We start from the raw sequence: 19,400 nt of genomic DNA on the forward strand, positions 1-19,400 counted from the left end.
GAAACGAGCCTCTTCTGCAGCCAGAGGAGCCGTGCTCGGGCACAGCCCAGAGCCCTCGGTCGCTTTGGTCCCGCAGAAGTGACAGGGCAGGCCTGTTGGGGGAGGGGACGTAGGCAACGCACGCTCTTTTAAGGTGGCTTAGCTTATTTTAAATGTGTAATAAAAGCAGATTTTAATAAAACTGGTTCCAATAATTTCACGTTCTTACGTTGTCCAGGTTTTCTAATGTCAGTGAACGTTTCTCTGTGTCTTAAATCTGTGTGGTTGTGAGAATCCCAGAGGAGAGCTCTGCTGTCCGGCATTGGTAGCCCATCCGCAGAAGCCCTGGGTGGGGTCCCCGCTTCCCAGAGCTCTGAACTTGTCAATGTGAAAATAAGGGCTCCCCCCCGCCCTCAGGCCACGGTGGAGGGCTGCAGGGGCTTGTGTGTGGCAGCCCCGCCAGTAGGAAGCTCTCTGCACCAGCCTGCCTCCTACACACTTCACGCTTTAGGCTGAATAAACCAAGTTTTGGGTCTATAAACTGGTCACCGTGGGCAACTGCATTTGGTCCCCAATCACGGTGTGAAAGGATCTCGTTTTGAAACCCATTGTGTTACTTCTAGCGTTTTGTAAACCGACTTAATAATCATACTTAGAGATAATGGTAGTTTGGGTGTTAAAACGCTATACATTTATAAACTCAAGGTAAATTTCTATCTTAAATTGCTTTTGAACAGTTAAATGTCTCCTCTAAAACTCCGCTTTAAGGTAACTTTCAAATGTGGCATTTAATAGTTACTAATCTTTCATAGAAAAACATTAGAAATAAACCTTTGAGGATTTTTTTAAATAGAAAAGAGAATTTCTTGATCCCAAAATGTTGGATAAGATAGAACGAGGCCAGAATTTTGGCTTCAGTCTGGTCAAAAGCAAACATTATTTTCAGAAGGGGAAAAAATTAAGTATTAGTTACTTTTGTGGTATGATTCTAGAAATCAGAATAAAATCCTTGCTAACGAACAATTCAAGGAAGTAGAAAACAGTATGATGAGTGTGATCCAGTTTTTTAAGTGAATGGTTAGCCTTAGAATACACGTTCTTTTCCAGATAAGTCAGCTTCAGTTTGGCCTCTTATGTGTGCACCCTCCTCCCCGTTGGCTCTATCGCGGCCGCATCTTCCCCGGGAACCCAGAGCCCTGGGCCAAGCCGCCCTGGAGGTTCTCTGGGGAAGCGGGCGCTCACTTGTCACCTGTTCTCACCGTTGCTTTATGTCACACTGAGGCCTGCGTGTCCCCGGAAGGGCCTGGTGGCAGGTGCTGTCCCTCGGGTCTGCCCTTCTTCATCTCTCGCTCCATCGCCCGTTCACTTCCAGGCCTTTCCGTGGAGAGTCCTCAGCTTCCGTCCACCCGGAAGACCCCACTGAGCCTGAGCCCACTGGGCCCAGCCGAGCAGGGCTCCACTCCCCTGCTGAGCCCCGTCCTCAGCGACGCTGGCGGAGCTGGGATGGACGACCAGGAGGAGCCGAGACACAAGGTGGGTGGCCCCGGGGTGCTTGCTGCTGGGGGCCTGGGCAGCAGGGGCTGGGGGTTCCCCAGTCCTGAGACCCTCCCACCACCTCCGGGGCGCTCGGGGTCCCTCTGTGCCTAGATGGGCCTCCTTATTCCTTTCACCTTCCTGGCTCCCGTAGGTTCCAAGTGTGGGGCTGGATCCTGGGGACCTGGGGGCCTCAGCCACCCCGCTTTGCTGGGAGGAGGCCTGGGGGTCAGGCGAGGCCGTGGGGCTGGTGGCTGAGGCGGTTCTGGAGGTGCGTCCCAGGGGCTGGGCGTGTGGACTCGCGGGGGAGGTGAGGCAGCTGCCCTGCAGGCTCCTGTTCCACCTCGGGGAAGAGCGGGGTCGGTAGGCAGAGCGCCACGGACCAGGCAGAGAAACGTGCCCGCTCGCTGGTGAGGCCATAGCCTGAAGCATCGCCAGCGAGGCCCTGGCCCGCCAGATGCGCGCTGGGAGACCCCCAGGTTTCCTGATGACTCCCCTGGCAGGTCCTGGAAGCCTCGGCGTCAGCTGGCCAGGCCTTGGGCTCCCGCGCCGGCATCTGACTGCCCAGCTGGGGGCGGGGGGGCTGCCCAACCCTCCCTCGGAGCCCGCATGCCAGCTTGCTTCCTGGAATCCCTCTTCCTTACCGTGTCTCCCACTTGCTGTGCTGTTTCTCCTTTTTAATAGAAATCGCTGGGGACGCACAGTATTGGGAAGGCCTGAAAGGGAAGGTGGGGTTGCTTCCCTGCCTGTGTGTGGGCACCAGGCTCGGGGCTCTGTGGGGACAAAGCAGGGCCTCTCGCTCTGCTCTGACCCGGGGCCTGCGGGCAGGTCTGCTTGCTGGTGTGGCTGGCAGAGCAGCAGCTGTTTTGCTTTCTCTCCACTGAGTTTCCTAAGAGGTGCTCTTTGCTCTGGAAATCAGGGGTTGGCCCTGGCTACCCAGGCTGGCCATCCACGAGCTGCTGCTGACCACTCTACTGCTGGCGTCCCCTTGGCACCTGCAGTATTACTGTGACCTCAGCAGTGATGTTGCCATGGTTGTTTCCGAGCGTCTCTCTGGGCACCTTCACCCGCCATGGGGAGAGGAACTGGTCTCGGGCCTCAGTGGGGACCCAGGCAGGAAACCCTCACCGGCAGCGTGCGTGCGACGTGTCCGCAATCCGGACCAGAGCCGGGACGCTTGGCCACAGGGAGACCAGGGCAGGGAGGACCGAAGCCTCCCAGACCAGGACCGTGGGCCTCTTGGGGCCGCTCTGACCCCAGAGAGCTCACTGAGCACACAAGCTCAGTGATTTTTCAGTGGATTTGAAGAAGTCATTTTTTAATAGCACGAAGCCCAGAAAGAAAGAATTGACGAGCACGAAGTTTGGAAAGGCGGCCTGCAGGTGTCCGGGGCGGGACACCAGGAGATGGCGCGGGACCATGTAGCTGCCAGTGGTGTGGGAAAAGCTGGCATGAGAAGCAGCCCGCGGACGCTCCACACACAAGTCCCAGAGGGAGGACAGCAGGACAGGCTGTGAAGGGTCAGGTGGAACCTCCCAGTGTCCCGCGGCTGAGGGGGCGGCTGCCGTAGCAGTGGCCTCCGGGACACACAGGAGGAGTGGCCTCTGCTGCCGCGACCTCCCTAAACTCCCCAGGGCCCCAGGAAGAAGTCTCAGACCCCACGGTGCAAACCCGGCCTCATCTTCTTCCCCAAACGGGTCACCTGCAGACTCAGACCCTCGCCCTGCCGCACTCCTTCCCTCAGCCGACTCGCCGCCTCCACCCACCCGGACCCTGACCGGCAGGGTCACCACCCCTCAGCCTGGCTCGCCCTTCCCTGCGCCTCCTGACCAGCCCCCGCCCCCAGACACATCCTGGGCCCCGCGCACCACCATGTGCTCAGATAGGCCCCAAACACCCTGCCTCGCCGCCCCGCCGGTGACCACTTGGCTCACCTTGTACCCCCAATCCTTGACCTCGGGGCTGGCCCCCACCGCCCAGCCGCCCTCTCTAGGAGGCAGCTGTCTGTCCTGCCAGCCTCCACCCCACCTGCTCCCTTCGTCCTTCTGTGCGCTTTGCTGCCCGGCTGGGTCACTTCCCCGGTAGCTGGAGTTGCTTTCCTGCCTGGGAGGCTGTCAGCTCAAGGGCAGGGACCTCTGTTCCTGGGCACGTCCCAGGTGCCTGTTGGCATGGTGGACACGGGAGGGTCGGCCCTGAATCCTCCGCCTGGGGGAAGAGCAGTGGGCGAGCGTGCGGGGACGGAGCAGGACCAGGTGTCCGCCAGGTAGGAGAGAGTGGAGGGTCGGCCATGCACCGGGACCTTGACCGAGGCGGAGGCGGCTATCTGAGGTGTGCTCAGGGCGGGGTGGGGCCCTGCAGGGACAAGACACAGTCCCCGGCCCCGGTGGGCATGAGGCCTGTGCTTCGCTGGGAACGCAGCGCTGCCCTTCCCGCTCCTGAGGGTCCCGTCACCGCCGACTGGCCTGTGGCCCCTGCGGACGGCCAGCGGCCCTGACGCAGGTTTAAGAGCCCCGGGGCTGGGCCACGGCAGCCAGCCTCGGGCTCTAACCGCAGGCACGGATAAAACGTACGCTGCTTGGCAATTTTGATGACTTCTGTGTGAGTTAGGCTTAATTGTTTATAATCACATACATTCATGTATGGGCAGACCTCGTATTATTGCGCTCCGCAGATACTGCTTTTTTTCTTCCTACAAATGGAAGGTTTGTGGTGACCCTGTGTCAAGTCTGCCAGCACCATTTTTCCAATAGTATTTGCTCACTTTGTGTCTCTGTGTCACATTTTGATAATTCTCACAATACCTCAAACTTTTCCATTATTATTATGATTGTTGTGGTGTCTGTGGTCAGTGAGCTTTGATGTTACTACTGCCACTCACTGAGGGCTCAGATGATGGTTAGTATTTTTAGCAATTAAGTAGTTTTTTTGGTTTGTTTGTTTTGGGGTTTTTTTTGGCTTCATTGAGTCTTCGTTGCTGCCTGTGGGCTTTCTCTAGTTGTGGGGAGGAGGGGCTCCTCTTTGTTTGGGTGCGCGGGCTTCTCGTTGCGGAGCACGGGTTCTAGGTGCGCCATGGCTCACAGGCTCTAGGGTGCAGGCTCAGTAGTTGTGGCTCGCGGGCTCTAGAGCACAGGCTCAGTAGTTGTGGCGCACGGGCTTTGTTGCTCCGCGGCATGTGGGATCTTCCTGGACCAGGGATCAAACCCATGTCGCTTGCATTGGCAGGCAGATTCTTAACCACTCCGCCACCAGGGAAGTCCCAATTAAGTAGTTTTTAATTAAGGTATGTACATTGTTTCTTTAGACATAATGTGGGAGCTCCCTGGCGGTCCAGTGGTTAGGACTCGGTGCTTTCACTGCCATGGCCCCAGGTTCAATCCCTGGTCAGGGAACTAAAATCCCGCAAGCTGTGCAGCATGGCCAAAAAAAAAAGGGGGGGGGGGAAGACACAAGGCCGTTGTACCCTTAATAGACTACAGTATGGGGGAAATGTAATTTTATATGCACTGGGAAACCAAAAAAATTCATGTGACTCACTTCGTTGCAATATTTGCTTTATTGTGGTGGTCTGGAACCCAACCCGCTACATCTCTGAGGTGTGCCTGTATCTGTGTGTTAAGCAGCTACAGTCCTGTGAGTGATATCTGAACAATAATTTCATCACAAAACGAGTAATTAGCTTCACTATATGTTGCTGTTTGAACAGCAGTTCTTTTCTCAAAAAGAATAATATAAAATGAGAAAAACATCTGGGGGAGATACAGCTGGGCTTATGTCTTTACTTAGAAGTGACTCTCTCAGGAAGTGCACGTGAAGATCACATGACAGCGTTACCTTGAGCGGAAGAGATGCAGCGTTAGGACCGTCGGCGACGTGGCCGGGGCCACACGCTCACGCTGTCTGCACTTCTTGCAGTGTGCGCCCGTGGACGAGGCCTATTTCATAGCAAAGGAGATTCTTGCTACAGAGCGAACATACCTGAAGGATTTAGAAGTTATTACCGTGGTATGAAACCTAAGTCCTTTGTTGCTTTGATTTTCTTAATACTTCTTAAATCCGGGCCAGAGACAGAGCATCCCCCCCACCCCCGAGAAACGGCTCTTGGCCATCGTGAGACCTGCGTGTGTGTGTGTATGTGTACGTGTTCTGTTAAATGTATCTGCCTTAAAACATGTCTACGTCAGGTCAGAATATTGGGTCCGATTGTGAACCTGGGAATATCTCCCTTTGAAGCTTTTCACCCAGAATTGCTTTCTAATGTTGTGAAAACTGGCTGGTCAGCCGCCGCACTGATGCGGGCCGTGCTCGTGGGGGCCCCGGGGTCGGCGCCGTGCGTCGTCGGGGGCCGGGTCCCTTGGTCACCCTGAGCTGTCCCGGCAGTGGTTCCGGAGCGCCGTGGTCAAGGCGGACGCCATGCCTGCGGACCTGATGACCCTGCTCTTCTCCAACATCGACCCCATCTACGAGTTCCACAGAGGCTTCCTGCGCGAGGTGGAGCAGAGGCTGGCGCTCTGGTAACGCCCCGCGTGCCGGCCTCCTAGCTAATTCACAAGGGCCACTGTTCCGCCGAGACGGCCAGCGCTAGTCCATAGGTAACGTCGCGTGCATTCACCCTACCCCAGAGGCGGGGACAGGAGCAGGCTCAAAGGAGACCCTTTTTTGCCTGGCCACCGCCGTTTCGCGGATGGCTGGGATGTGACAGCTGCCTCTGTCGAGGATGGCCTCGCCCTCAGAGCCTCTCGGTGCTGGTCTTGCTGAGCCTGGGACCCGCCGTGGCCCTGGCAGCACGCGAAGCGCATCTCGCACGCTGCCGCGAGGTTTTGACCGTGTCTGTCCGTCTCCGCTCCAGGGAGGGGTCTTCCAGTGCCCAGGCCACAGGCGACCACCGACGAATCGGGGACGTCCTGCTCAGCAACATGCTTCAGTTAAAGGTAGCGCGGGCGTGCGCGCGGCTCCCGACCTAGCAGCTGGCCGTGTGGCCGCCGGCCTCCCGTCAGGACGGTGTTCCCCGGAGAGTGACGCACAGGGCAGGGCGGCTTTCCCCTCAGGAAGCTCAGCGTCCCGCGAGGACGGCATACAGCTCAGCCCGCGCCCCCCTCCGCGCGCTGTGTCCACGGGGACCGCCCTCCTCGGGACACGCCCCCCTCAGGGCGGGTCCGCTGAGAGCCGCCTTCCGCCCAGCGCAGCGCTGCCGCCGGCCGGCACTCGCCCCGACGCGCTCTCCTCAGGATGCAGAGCGCTCCCCGAGGGCTGCGTCCCGCCTCAGGGCCCCTCAGGGCCGCGGGCCGGTGCAGCCGCTCCTGCTGAGCTCGCCCCCGAGACGGGGCTTCTGGGCTCCCTCCCGTTCCCGGCCTCTCCTCGGGCCTCAGCGCTCCGGGCGGCGGCGCGGGTCGTGCTTCCAGCGCTCGGCGCTCTCGCGGGACCGGGACCGGTCGGGTGGGCGCCGCGAGCTCGTCGCCGAGGCCCCGCCCCCGCGGCCCCGCCGTGCCTCCAGGCCCCCGGTTTTGGGGGTGGGCGGTGAACGCGTCCCGGAGGCGGAGGCGCGCGGCGTGAGCTTAGGGCCCACACGCACGCGCGGCCGCCGGGCCGGCGGGTCCCCTGTGATGCCCACCGAGGCAGACCGGGGTGGGGGGAGACCTAACAGGGGCGCGCGGGGCTCCGAGAGGCGCGGGCGGGGCCCGGGGGCAGCCGCTCAGCCGCCCCCCGCCCCGCAGACGCTCACCCGCCACTTCCAGAGGCTCCACGAGGTCCTGACGGAGCTGGAAGCGGCCAGCAAGCGCCTGCGGAGGCTGGAGGCGCTGCGCCGGGACTTCGAGCTGCAGAAGGTCTGCTACCTGCCGCTCAACACCTTCCTGCTGAAGCCGCTGCAGCGCCTGCGCCACTACCGGCTGCTGCTGCGCCGCCTGTGCGCCCCCGACCGCCAGGACCCCGGCCGCGGCGACCAGGACCGCGCCGACCGCCGCGGTGAGTGCGCGCCCGGCACGCCGCCCCCGCGGGCACCCGGTCCTCCGCCCGCGGCGCCGGGGGGCCGGGTTGGTGGTCGGCTTCTGAACCGCACGCCTGGGGGCCACGTGGCCTGAGGGAAGCTTCTGATGTCGGTGGGCTTTGTAATTCCTCGCTTTGGTGAGAGGGACGAAGGAATAAACCCTGACCCTTGTGACCTCAGATAGGACTGACTTCCAGTTGCAGCACAAACGTAGAGCGGGAAGTCACTGCCTCTCAGGTCGGATCACCACTGTCTGTCTCTAAACGTACAAGGTGAAGAACTAGGTAGCCCTTCCTTCCACCGGGCCTCCCGGTGTCCTGAGAATAGATCAGATACTTTCTGACGTACAGGGAACAAAACGGACCGTATGATGTGGACAGCGCCCTTCCTCTGCATCCTAAAAGCAAGTGTTTCGTGTTTGCCAAAAAGGAAGGGACAAAATTGCCCAAAATGTTTCCATGCATTTTAAGGGAAATGTGAAAGAAGAGCAGCACAGCTAAAACGAGGGCGGGCGACGCTGCTTTGCCCGTAACGTTAAATAGTTGTTTATAAAGACTGCCCCCTTTCTCTTCACCGAGCCTGAGTGTGGGCTAGTCAGCAGTTTGGGCCGAACAAGTCCAAGTTTCAGGTCATCTGCAGGGACCCACACTTGCTGTCCCTGGCAGTCCTGTGAGGAGTTTGCGTACAATGCTCCTGGAGTTAAAACCACCTTTAAATTGTCAGTTCCTGTCACAAACTGGTGGGTGGAGGGTTTCGTCCATGCCACCCCCAGCTCCCCTGCCCGGGCACCTGTACTGAGGGACCTCTCCACGCAGAAGCCCTCGAGGCCATCACGGAGGTGACCTCCACCCTCCAGCACAGCCTCGCCCGGCTGGAGAACCTCCAGAAGCTGATGGAGCTGCAGCGGGACTTGGTCGGCATAGAGAACCTCATTGCTCCCGGCAGGGTGAGTGGCTTTGAGAAAGTTCTGTGAACTGGTTACTTCACTGGTTTTAATTGAGATATAATTCAAAATGTGTGGCTCGGTGGCTTTCAGTATATTCATGAGGTTGTGCAGCCGTCACCACTAATTCCAGAACGTTTTCATTCCCCCAAGAGAGACCCCATCCGTGTCAGCAGCCACCCCCGCCCCGCTCCCCGGTCTCCTGTCTCTGGACTTCTCTCCGGACATTTCATACACATGGACTCTCACGGTGTGCGGCCTTCTGTGTCTCACTTCTCTGACTCAGCGCAGTGTCTTCAAGCTTCATTCGTGTTGTGTGTTATGTTGGGGCTTCATTCCTTCTTGTGCCTGCATAGTGCTCATTCTCTGGAGACACCGTATTTTGGTTACCTGTTCATCTGCTGATAGACACTTGGGTTGTTTCCACTTTTCGGCCATTGTGAATAGTGCTTCTGTGAACGTCACGTACAAGTCCTTGTGTGAACATGTGTTTTCATTTCTCCTGGGCACAAACGTACATACCTAGGAGTGGAATTGCCGGGTCATGTGGTTACTCTGTGTTTAACACTTTGAGGAATCGCCAGACTTGTCCACGGTGGCTGCACGGCTTTACGTTCCCACCAGGGGTACAGGATGGTTCCCACTTCTCCATGTCGTGTCTTTGATCCTAGCCATGCTGGTGGTACATAGTGGCATCTCTTCGTGCTTGTGATTTGTGTTTCCCTAGTGACTAACATCAAGCATCTTTTCGTATGTTTATTGGCCATTTCTGTGCCTTCTTTGGAGAAATGCCTATTCAAGTCTTTTCCCCACCTTTTAATTGGGTTGTTTGTGTTTTTACTGTTGCGAGATTCCTTATCCACTCTGGATACCAGACCCTTACCAGAATATGACTTGCAAATATGTTCTCCCATCTTGTGGGTTATCTTTTCACTTTTTTTTTTTTTTTCTTTTCACTTTCTTGGTGGTATCATTTACAACATTAAAGTTTTTAATTTAGCTGATGTCTAATTTGTCTGTTTTTTCTTTGGTTGCTTGTGCTTTAGGTGTCATAGCTAAGAAACTATTGCCTAATCCAAGGTATGAAGATTTACCCCTGTGTTTTCATCTAAAAGTTGTTTATGTTTTAGCTCTTACATTTAGAGCTGATCATTTTGAGTTTTGTATATGGTGTGAGATATGGGTCCAACTTTGCTCTTTTCCAAGTGGATATATAGTTGTCCCAACACCTTTGCTGAGCTGTCTTCACTCCTTTGTCAAAAATCAGTGGGCCACGGAGTGTGAGTTCATTTCTGAACCTTCAGTTGTATTCCATGGGTCTGTATGTCTCCCGGGCTGCTTACTTTCTGTCACTAATTCCTTTTGCTTTGGACTCAGTACTGTCAACAAAAGAATATTGTTTTAAGGGTTGCACAGGTCCAGTGGTTAAGAATCCGCGCTTCCAATGCAGGGGGCGCAGGTTCAATCCCTGGTCAGGGAACTAAGATCCCGAAAAAAAAGGGTTGCACAGGGGTGTTCCTGTCTCAGCACAAACGTAAGAGTATTGGAGCGTGGGTGTATAAATCCTGTTTTGTGTTAGCCTTGTTAGAAGAAAGGTACTGCGAGTGTGGGACCATGAGCTCAAAGAAACAAGACTAAACAGACAGGAAGCTTTTGCCCTCCTGGAGCAGGGCCTTGGCTGGGAGCCAGGACAGCCCCTTTCCTCTCCCTCCTGGACGGCTCCCAGGGGTGCTGCTGGGTGGGAGCTCCTGGGAGGTGGGAGGGCTCTTGTTACATTGTTGTTTCTCTGAGTGCCCCACGCAGTGACTTATAGATGGTGGCCCCAGGAAACTGTCACCAGAGGGGCAAATAAACAGGAGCAGCCCCATAGAGCAGGGGCCGGGGCGGGCTCCCCGGGGTGGCCTTGCTGCCGTCACCGCTGCTATTAGTCAGGGTCTCCGAGTCCTGCCTTAACCCCCGGGGTTCCTGGCCTCCCCGAGTGAAATGCGTGCATCAGTCAGGGACGAGACCACCCCAGTTATCTGAGCGCAGGGTCGAAGGGCAGGGCTGTGAACTGAAGGTGGGTGACGAGGCCCCGAGGGTGAGTGCTGCCAGGCATCGAGGAGGCAGGACCTCGGGGAGCATACCCCCAAGGGCTGGGGTCTCTGGGGAGCGGCGGAGCTGGCCCGGCGACCACTGCAGGAAGGCCTGCCAGCTGCGGCCCAGAGAGGGCTGGGGGCCGCCCTCCTCCTCCTGCAGGGCTGTCCCTTGGGTTGTGGCTGGTTTCGCATCTCGCTGTGTCCGTGAGGATTACTGGATGAGCTCTCCTCCCTGTGCCCTTGCTCAGGTCATCTGAGGGCTGCTAAGGCTGGGGTCTTCGGGCGTGTTCTCGGGGCACCAGCCCGTGCTGTTTGTCTGATAGAACAGCAGATGGTAGAAGAGTGCCCAGAAATAGTCCAGACCGGACTGTTCGGGCCCCCGGGACGGTGCTTCAGCCGGGGCGCAGGCAGTTAGGGATGTCGGACATCTGTGCCCCGGAGGCAGGTGCGGGGCCTGGCCCGGCGGTGAGGGGAGCCCCGAGTCCCGGGGGGAGAGGGCTGCCCGGGACACGGGGGGCTCCCGCTGAGCCTTAGCCCACTGGAGGGTCTCACTCTGGGCTGTAGCACCTTCATGGCCTTAGGAATCCTCTGCTCAAGCGCCAGGGCGGCAGCTGACAAGTCCCCTGTGACGCTTGGTGGGAACCAGGTGTCCTGTCCTCCTCCCTCCCATTCTCAAGCTGCCCCGCCCAGCTTTTCTCAAGCTGAACTCACGTCATCTCCATGGTGGAACCTTCCAGAAGCTGCCCCTCAACAGTGCCCTTTGCCTTGTGTGCCAGCTCTCAGCGCAGCCGGCCTGTGGGAGCTCAGAGACCGGGCACCGAGTTACCCGACACCAGACAGGACGCGGGTGACCGAGGGGAGCAGACGGGAGGGAGGCTGGAGCGCACGGCAGGCCCTCAGGCATCCATCCGGGCAGGAGGGCGCCGCGCATGGGCCGGGGGGGCCTGCGAGGGGCTCGGAGGAGTGTGGAGGGTGACGTGCCGTCTGCCGAGGTGCCCTCTGCCACACACAGGGACCCCGATGGTGTCTTGCAGGAGTTCATCCGCGAGGGCTGCCTCCACCAGCTCACCAGGAAGGGCCTGCAGCAGAGGATGTTCTTCCTGGTAGGTGCGATGGGCACGGTCCAGGCGGGCGGCCTCATTGTCAGGAGCCAGGAGAGGGTCGCAGAAATAAGGGTCCTTATTCTGGGTTCTGGACACCTGTCTGCAGGATGAGCAAAAGCCAGAAGGTAGAAAAATCCACACACCCGCGGCTGCAGGACCGCTCTGCTCGTGCCAGCGTCAGTTCGCAGGGCCTTACTCATGAGCCCAGAGGTCCTCCCAGCAAGTCCCTGCCGCCAGCAGGTCCCCTTTTGTCAGCTCCCTTCCTCGTGCGCAGCTAGTGGAGTCAAACCCCAGCCTTCCTGGGTGGGGGTGACTCTCAGGACCAGCCCCCCACCGCCTCCCACTGGCCCAAGAGGTCTGCTGGCCCATGTGGTTACTGGTCACCCCTGGCCGAAATGACTGTATGAATGAAACAAAAATCCCTTTTTTGCCAAAAACCTCCAGCAAACTGAGTAAGCACACAGGGCCTTTGGAGTTGAAGTTGGTCTGATTGTTAAGATGTTGAGTCCTTGTTACTTGTTTTTAGAGTTCACTTATCTAAAGCTTCTGGTCCCTCAGTTCTCAGACATGCTGCTGTACACAAGCAGAGGTGCCTCGGGGACCAGCCACTTCCGGATCCGGGGACTCCTTCCGCTGCGCGGCATGCTGGTGAGCGCCCGGCGCCGGGCAGGTCCGGACCGGCGGTCGGGGGCCATGCCACGGAGCAGCACCTGCTGGGCTGTGCGTGCCTTTTCACCCTGTTATGGCTACTGTTCTTGGTGCTCAAACAGCCCCACCTGCAGCCCCTCCAGGGCCTCCTGACCAAGCCCACCAGCCCCTGCAGGACAAGGCCCAGCTCCGCCAGGAACCCACCTACTCCTCCCGGGGAGCCCTGTCCTGTGGGGGGAGACTCCGTGAAAAACCCGGGTCGGGCGCGGGGGCCACCGTGCTGCTGGAGGGGTTGGGTGCTGACACAGCTTTGAAAAGAGAAAGCTGGACCCCTAATTCTTAAGACTGTAGAGTTTTCACTTCCTTCATTTTATACTTCTCTCTTTTTTCTTATACTGACGATTTTGGTTTCTTTCGCCATCATAATTAGTTATTTCACACACGCACAGCTTTAAAATGGTAAAACAGATAGCACCACCGCTAAAGAGAGGGCGGGCTGCAGGTCAGGACTGGCCTCAGGGAAGCTCGCGGCGACCCCCACTGAGTCGTGCTGTGTGGCCTCTCGTTTGCCCTTTGACCTCCACCCCGTGAAGAGGCGCAAGCTCTGTCTTCAGAGCTCTTGAGGGCCTGGGCCGCACCGCATGCTCTGTCCACGCCATGTGCCGCCAGGGCGTGTCCGCATCCCCACCGTCTCAGTGCCGCGTGGCGTGTTGACGTTGTCTCTGATGAGCAGGAATTCTTCGTCTTAATGTGATGCGGTCTGTCTTCTCCTCCGTGGTCAGTGCCTACTGTGGCCTTGAAGGTCATGGAGAGACTCCCCCTTGAGTGTACTAGACTCGGCCAGGAACCCATCTTTGGGAACAGCAGAGATAGGCGGCCAAGTTCAGGTTTTTGCCATAAAGATGTGCTGTTTGTCCAGAACATCTTATGCGGTGAACACCTCTCTCTGCAGCCCTGCCAGGCCCCATCCAGGTGTAGGATGGGTGGGGTCCGACCCCTGTCCAGTTCCCAATTCCCAAGCGTCAGCGCCGTCCTCCGCCCCTTTCTCCTTCGTGGCATCTGGCCCTTCTCGCCGCCATCCGCACCCTGGGCACTGCACCGCCTTCCAGAGAGCGTCAGAGCCTCCGCAGGTGTCTCTGTAACATTTGTTCAGCTTTTCCAACTCTCAGCAAAAAGGGGTCAGTTTGAATGACCTCACCTGCCATCCCTGGAAGCAGACCCCATCTGTTTTAAAAATTATACCTTCAGTGTAGAGAAAAACTGAAGGTGTACAGTGAAAAGCACTCGTCATCGTACTGCCCAGTAGTAAGTGCTGTCGGCATTTCGCCATCATCTGGGGAATGCCCTGCACAAGCTGCTGTGTAACCCGCACTGGTTTTGCTCGGCAGTTCATCTCGAACATCCTCCCGTGTCCTCTGCTTCTGCCACCGGCTCAGGAGCCATGGGTAGTGGATTGGCGCTCCGAGCCCCAGTTTATTTAACCAGCTCCCCGCACTGGACGTTTTGGCTACGTCTGGTTTTTCAGAATTAGAAACAGCACCATTGGATCTTTCTACGCGTCCTTAGTTATGGCCTTGAGATAAACAGCCACGCGTGTATGTGAGCCTGGGGCTCCTTGTACCTGCTGAGTGGCTGTGGGAGCGGCTGATCGGGTGACCTTCCCTCCAGGCCCGTCTGCACCTGTGCCGTCCCAGCCTTGGGCAGCCCTGGCCGTCCACCCCGTCCTCCGCGCCCCGGGGACGGCCAGCAAGGCCGCTTCCTGCGCCCTCTGCCCTCCCCCAGGAGGCACCGGGCGTGTCTGTCGCTCTGGCCTGTTAGCGTTTGTGAAGCATTCCTAAACCCTTCCAGGTCTCAGGTGCTTTCCAGGTACGTAATTCCCGTCACTTTGCCTGCAGTTCAGTGTCACCTCAGTGTTTATAAACTCCCTCCAGACGGGGATTGCGTTTGTCTTGTTCCTAGAATGGCCACGGGCACAGAGGCCTGACGAATACGTGTTGAAGGGGTGAACTTAGACGTTTTTCTGTAGTCAGTCTGTCCATCTTTTCCTAATTCAGGGTTTCTGTCCTTGGCACGGGCTCAGAAAGTCTTTCCCACACCAAGACTATGTTGGTGTGGGACTTCTTTCCTGATGGGCTTACAGTTTTTTCTCATTTACCTAATCTGCCTAAAATTTGTTGGTTTTGATGTTTTTAGATTGGGATGTAACATTTTCTCCTCGTATAGTCAGTTTTCCCATTATTTCTTGCATCCTCCATTTTCTCACTGATCCCGAAGTCTGCCTTTATCATATAAAAAATTCTTGTCTTCACACTTGGATTCTTTCTGAAGGTCCTGTTCCATTTCTGTCTGTCCCAACATCAGTCTACACTCTTCTAATTAGTGGCGGTGTAAGGGTTAGTCACTGTGTGGGTAACTTCCTTCCCTTATTTGTCCTTCTCTTTAAACAGTTCTTTGCTCAAGTATTTAATTCTTCTAAATCAACTTTGGAGTCATTTGGACAAATTCCTTCAAGAAACACCATTGGCGTTTCTGTTGAAACTGCATTAAATTTACATATTGACTTGGAGGGGGCAGCCGACATCTTGATAACCACCTGCTGGCTGCACTCATGTTAGTTTCAGACCCTTTTAAGTCCAGTGTGAGGCTCGGTGGTTGGCGTCCCATGTTCTGGGGAGGGGTCGCCTGTAACTGGGTGCTCCTGGGGACGGACAGCCCGCCCTCGCTCCTGACCGTGGAGGGAAGGATGGTGACTCCTGGCTTGTGAAAGACACCGTTTCCTTCTGTTTGTATCTAAGAGGTATTATCAGAAATAACGTGGGATTTTGGCAAAGGTGTTTCAGCATGTGGAGGGGGATGGTCACTCTTCTCCCTTCGACTTTGTGACAGGGTGGGTTCCATCAGTCACCTTCCTCATTCCTAGAACAAGCTCACTTGGTCAGAGGACAGTTTCTCCTCTAGGTTTTTAGGTCTGATTAAGGAATACTTTGTTCTGGAGTTATTTCTCTTAATCTCTCATAACTGAGATTAGCCTGAATCTAACTCTGTTAGCTTTTGGTACCACTTTATAAACATGAATTGTCCAACTCCCTTTTCAACTAAAATGCTCAACATTTTTTCCCGTGCTTGATTTTCAGCTAATAGTGCTGGACCCACCGGTGAGTAGTTAGGTGCCCATGGCCCTCAGCTTGCCCACCTGGGCAGCAGGCGCCATGGCGCTGGGATCCCTTGTGTCTCCTGTAGCCCCTCGTAGAGTCGGCGTGGGCTTGGTCAGTACCTGTGTCCCGCCGCAAGCTCGGGCTCCGCCAGCCCCGCTCCTGGTCACGCTCTGCCTCCTCTCCCGCCCGCAGGTGGAAGAACGCGAGAATGAGTGGTCTGTCCCGCACTGTTTCACCATCTACGCCGCTCAGAAGACAGTCGTGGTGGCAGCCAGGTAAGGGCCTTCCGCCCACGTTCCACAGCCCAGTGGCCCTGGTCCCCTCTGAGTTGTGAGAGTGTCGCGGTCACGGGGACACACGGCCCCTTGAGCACTGCTTCAAAGCTACGCGGCCGCAGGAGCAGCTTCACTGTCCGTGGGAGCTTGTGACCGTGAGACCATCCGCAGAGACTGGCGGTGACACTGCTGGCTGCTCGAGGGATGGGCCGGCGGGCTAGCGGGGGGAGCCCGGCGCGGCGGCCACACCGAGGCCTGGCGTCACTCGCCTCCCGCCCCGGAGCTGGGCAGCAGGAGCTGACTGGGCCGTAGCACAGTGGCAAACGGATGCTTTCCCCGCCCCCCGTGCCCTGTCGACAGCAAGGCGACCCGAGCTCCTGGCGGCCTGGACGCTGTGCCCGGTCCCTCCCCTGTGGGAGCCTGCGTCCCCAGCTTCTTCCGAAGGAGGCGTCGTCCTGCGTCCAGGCGGGCGGCGCCTGGCTCTCAGCTCCCGTCCTGCGGGGTGCTGGCTGACGTCATAGCACAGGGCGCTGGACTCCCACCAGGAAACCCTGGCAGCTTAATTATGATCGAGGACCCAGTCTCATATTTCAGCTTCACAGCCCCAGAGACTTAAAAACCCGTTCCAGGAACAAAGTACCCGGTAGCACACCCCCGTTCCAGCATGACGGATGCAGGCTGGGCCTCCCGCAGCGTCCTGACAAGCCCTCTGGACCCGAAGGACAGGGCGCACGAGGGGGAAACAGGCACCCTGACCTTCTGCCCCCCAGTGGGAGGGGGCGCGGCCGGGAGCCCCGGCTGTGGGCCCTGCCCAGCGGCTGAGCTTCGGCCCTGCCCCGCAGCACCCGGCTGGAGAAAGAAAAGTGGATGAGGGACCTGAACGCCGCCATCGATGCAGCCAAGAGCAGCGCCGACACGGCCCTGGCACCGCCGGGCAGCGTGCTGTGCCCCCTTCCCCGCGGTGAGTGCTGGCTGGGCCCCTGGGAGACAAGGAAGCTTTCCTGTGGATGTCCCCCTGGTCACGGGCAGCCCGCTGGGCCCATGTGCTCTCCGTCCACGAGGGACCTTTCAGGTGGGCGGGAGGGGCGGGAGCTCTTCTGGCAGGAGCAGCGCGTGGTCTCGCTCCCTGCCTGCTGCTGGCCGGGGGGCGGGGGGGCTCCCGTCTCCTCTGAGCGGGGGCTGACTTCTCTCCCAGGGCCCTCCGACGAGGTCTCTCTGGAGGAGTCGGAAGACGACGCTCGCGGGGCCCGCTGCTCCTCAGGGGGGCCGGGCCAGCACCGGGCCAGCACCGCCATGCACGTGTGCTGGGACCGCACCACCAGCATCTCCAGGGCCGACCGCAGCGCGGCCGTCGAGGTGCGGCCACCGGAGACCCTGCTTGTGTGGGCTGATGGGGCACCCGGGGTCCACAGTGGCGGTGGCGGGGGAGAGCAGCCCGGGTGGGCGGGGCCGGGAGGGCGCCGTCAGGAGCTCTTTCTGAAGGGCCTGTCGCCCGGGATCCCGGGATGGCTGCCTCCCTCACCGGGAGCGGCCTCTTTGCACCCAGGCCACCTCTGCCTCCACTTGTCCTGAGCTTCTGCCGAAGCCGGGGGAGGGACCAGCAGAGCGGGCGAGGAGCGCAGGGGGGGTCCTGACACGGCGGCGGGGGGAGCAGGGAGCGTGGCCAGCTCGCTGGGGCCTGCAAGATGGCGGAGTGGCCCTGGACACCGCGTCCGCCGTCTGTGCCACCCCCTCACGTGTCAGAGGTGCGGGGCCCTCGTGAGCACCAACCCTGACGGGGACAGAGGCCTGCGTCGTGGGGAGGGCCCTGCCGTCTGCGGATGTATTCGGGCCCGTGTGCCTCGCCCCAGAGTGAGGTACGAGGACGGAAGTGGTGGCACCAACCGGAGGGCACAGGGGCCGGCGCAGAGCGGCGCCAGGACTCGGGGCCGAGCGGGGCGGCTCCCCCCCGCCCGGCCAGAGGGGCGCCACGCTGCGGGCCGGGCCAGGGTTAGCTGGCTGCGTGGGCCTCTGTTGACGGGGCACCCCTGTCCCCCACCGTCTGATAACCTTCCAGTCTGGGCCCCGTGTCTGTTACAGGGGATTTGTGATGACGGGAAAGAAACAGCGTCATTCTACTTCGTTCTCCACTTTTTACCGTCCTTCAGATTGTTAACTGCCGACGCGCAGAGCGTCCGAGCGGCACGGGGAAGGGCACCGCGTTCCCGTCAGTGCGGAGCGGAGCCAGGGAAGCCTGGGGGGGGTGACCCCGGGGAGACACCTGCTCCCAGGAGGCCCCTGCGAGAACGGAGCCCGCAGAGTGGCTGTCTAGGGGCTGACGGTCCTTGGACACCCAGGCCCACAGGCTTTTCTTTTCCTTTCAGAACCAGCTCTCGGGATACCTGCTGAGGAAGTTCAAGAACAGTAACGGCTGGCAGAAGCTTTGGGTGGTCTTCACCAATTTCTGTTTGTTCTTCTACAAAACTCACCAGGTAGGGGTGCTTTTAACCAAGCCCGAGGGGGGCTCTGCCCTTGGCACTGCAGGACCGCCATGCCCGCCCACTGCGCCCTCACGGAACACCCTCGGTTCCGAACGAGCCTGGCCCCGCCGCCGCTGCCGTGTGGGGAGAGGGCCGGGGGCTGGGCGCGTGTCGAGCGCGTGCCCTGCTGCCTTCCAGGACGACTGCCCCCTGGCCAGCCTCCCGCTGCTGGGCTACAGCGTGAGCCTCCCCGGGGAGGCGGACGGTATCCACAAGGAGCACGTCTTCAAGCTCCAGTTCAAGTCCCACATCTACTTCTTCCGGGCTGAGAGCAAATACACATTCGGGAGGTAATTTCGCGGGGGGGCTGCCAGGGCCCCCCGTATCTCCTCGCCTCTCCTGCTTCCACTGAGGACACCAGAGGCGAGTTTCCTGGGTCCTGGAAAGGAAGGGCCGAGCACTGCTTCCAGGCGTTTAACTGGCCCATGCTCAGTCCCATTCCCTCATTTGGGGTCATCCTTGGGAAGACAGTTGAGCACAAGCCCATTGGTCTGATAGCCAGAGCACGCCCCCTGCTTCCCAAACAAGCATCTGCCGGGGGGGGGGGGGGGCGGGGGGGGCCGGGTCTGACGGTTCCGAAACCTCTTCTCAGGTGGATGGAGGTGATCGAGAGCGCCAGCACCTCACCAGGGAGGGCCGGGACCCCTGAGGAGGAGGCGTGAAGCCCACCCTGCCCGGCTGAGGAGAGCCGAGCAAGCAGAGCAGGGCCAGCACGTGCCCACGACTGCTCGTCCCGTGTTCCCCCCTGCAGACTGGCAGTGGGTGGGCCTCACAGGGACACCTGGGAGGGGCACAGGCCCCCTCAAGACCCAGTCACTCTCTTGGCCCCGTGGGGCACCAGGACGAACACGCGTGTGCATGGAAACAGGCCCAGCTCCATGCACTGACGAGGCTGGTGCTCACCTGCCCTCTGTCCGCCTCCAGAGCAGGACCTTGCCTTTCAGGCTGGGTGAAATGAGGGGTGGGGACAGGGCCCCTGGGTCACAGCTGCATGGAAGTCCAGCAGAAGCCACCCTGCCGCCCACCCCACATACCTCTGCAAAAAGTCCCCATAATTTATCAGTCCCCAGGAGGTGTGCTGTGCTAATGTGCATGTGGTTAGAAATAAAGGGCATCTTCTGCGTGCCTGCGTGCTGCCCCTCGCCGTCCAGTGGGCCACACGTGGTCCCCGCGTGCTGTGATGA

At 58.9% G+C, this 19,400-nt stretch overlaps 1 protein-coding gene across 8 annotated transcripts in view; it reads left to right on the plus strand.

The window, feature by feature from the left end:
• Window positions 1-19,373, plus strand: part of FARP2 (FERM, ARH/RhoGEF and pleckstrin domain protein 2) — a 91,414-nt gene extending 72,041 nt beyond the window's left edge. For 4 of the 8 annotated variants that reach the window (XM_057551637.1, XM_057551636.1, XM_057551640.1 and 1 more), the window contains 14 exons: window positions 1,352-1,512; window positions 5,425-5,514; window positions 5,890-6,023; window positions 6,359-6,440; window positions 7,224-7,473; window positions 8,311-8,441; window positions 11,551-11,619; window positions 12,178-12,339; window positions 15,615-15,697; window positions 16,540-16,658; window positions 16,893-17,053; window positions 18,061-18,168; window positions 18,355-18,506; window positions 18,809-19,373. In XM_057551637.1, the coding sequence (XP_057407620.1) occupies window positions 1,352-1,512; window positions 5,425-5,514; window positions 5,890-6,023; window positions 6,359-6,440; window positions 7,224-7,473; window positions 8,311-8,441; window positions 11,551-11,619; window positions 12,178-12,339; window positions 15,615-15,697; window positions 16,540-16,658; window positions 16,893-17,053; window positions 18,061-18,168; window positions 18,355-18,506; window positions 18,809-18,878 (1,772 nt within the window). In that variant the 3' untranslated portion in view covers window positions 18,879-19,373. Of the gene's footprint in view, window positions 1-1,351; window positions 1,513-5,424; window positions 5,515-5,889; window positions 6,024-6,358; window positions 6,441-7,223; window positions 7,474-8,310; window positions 8,442-8,591; window positions 9,387-11,550; window positions 11,620-12,177; window positions 12,340-15,614; window positions 15,698-16,539; window positions 16,659-16,892; window positions 17,054-18,060; window positions 18,169-18,354; window positions 18,507-18,808 lie in introns of those variants that run through there. The other 4 variants (XM_057551641.1, XM_057551638.1, XM_057551639.1 and 1 more) reach the window with 4 other exon arrangements.
• Window positions 19,374-19,400: the final 27 nt, after the last annotated feature.

Source organism: Balaenoptera acutorostrata, chromosome 8 (assembly GCF_949987535.1).
Source record: "Balaenoptera acutorostrata chromosome 8, mBalAcu1.1, whole genome shotgun sequence".
Taxonomy (NCBI): domain Eukaryota; kingdom Metazoa; phylum Chordata; class Mammalia; order Artiodactyla; family Balaenopteridae; genus Balaenoptera; species Balaenoptera acutorostrata.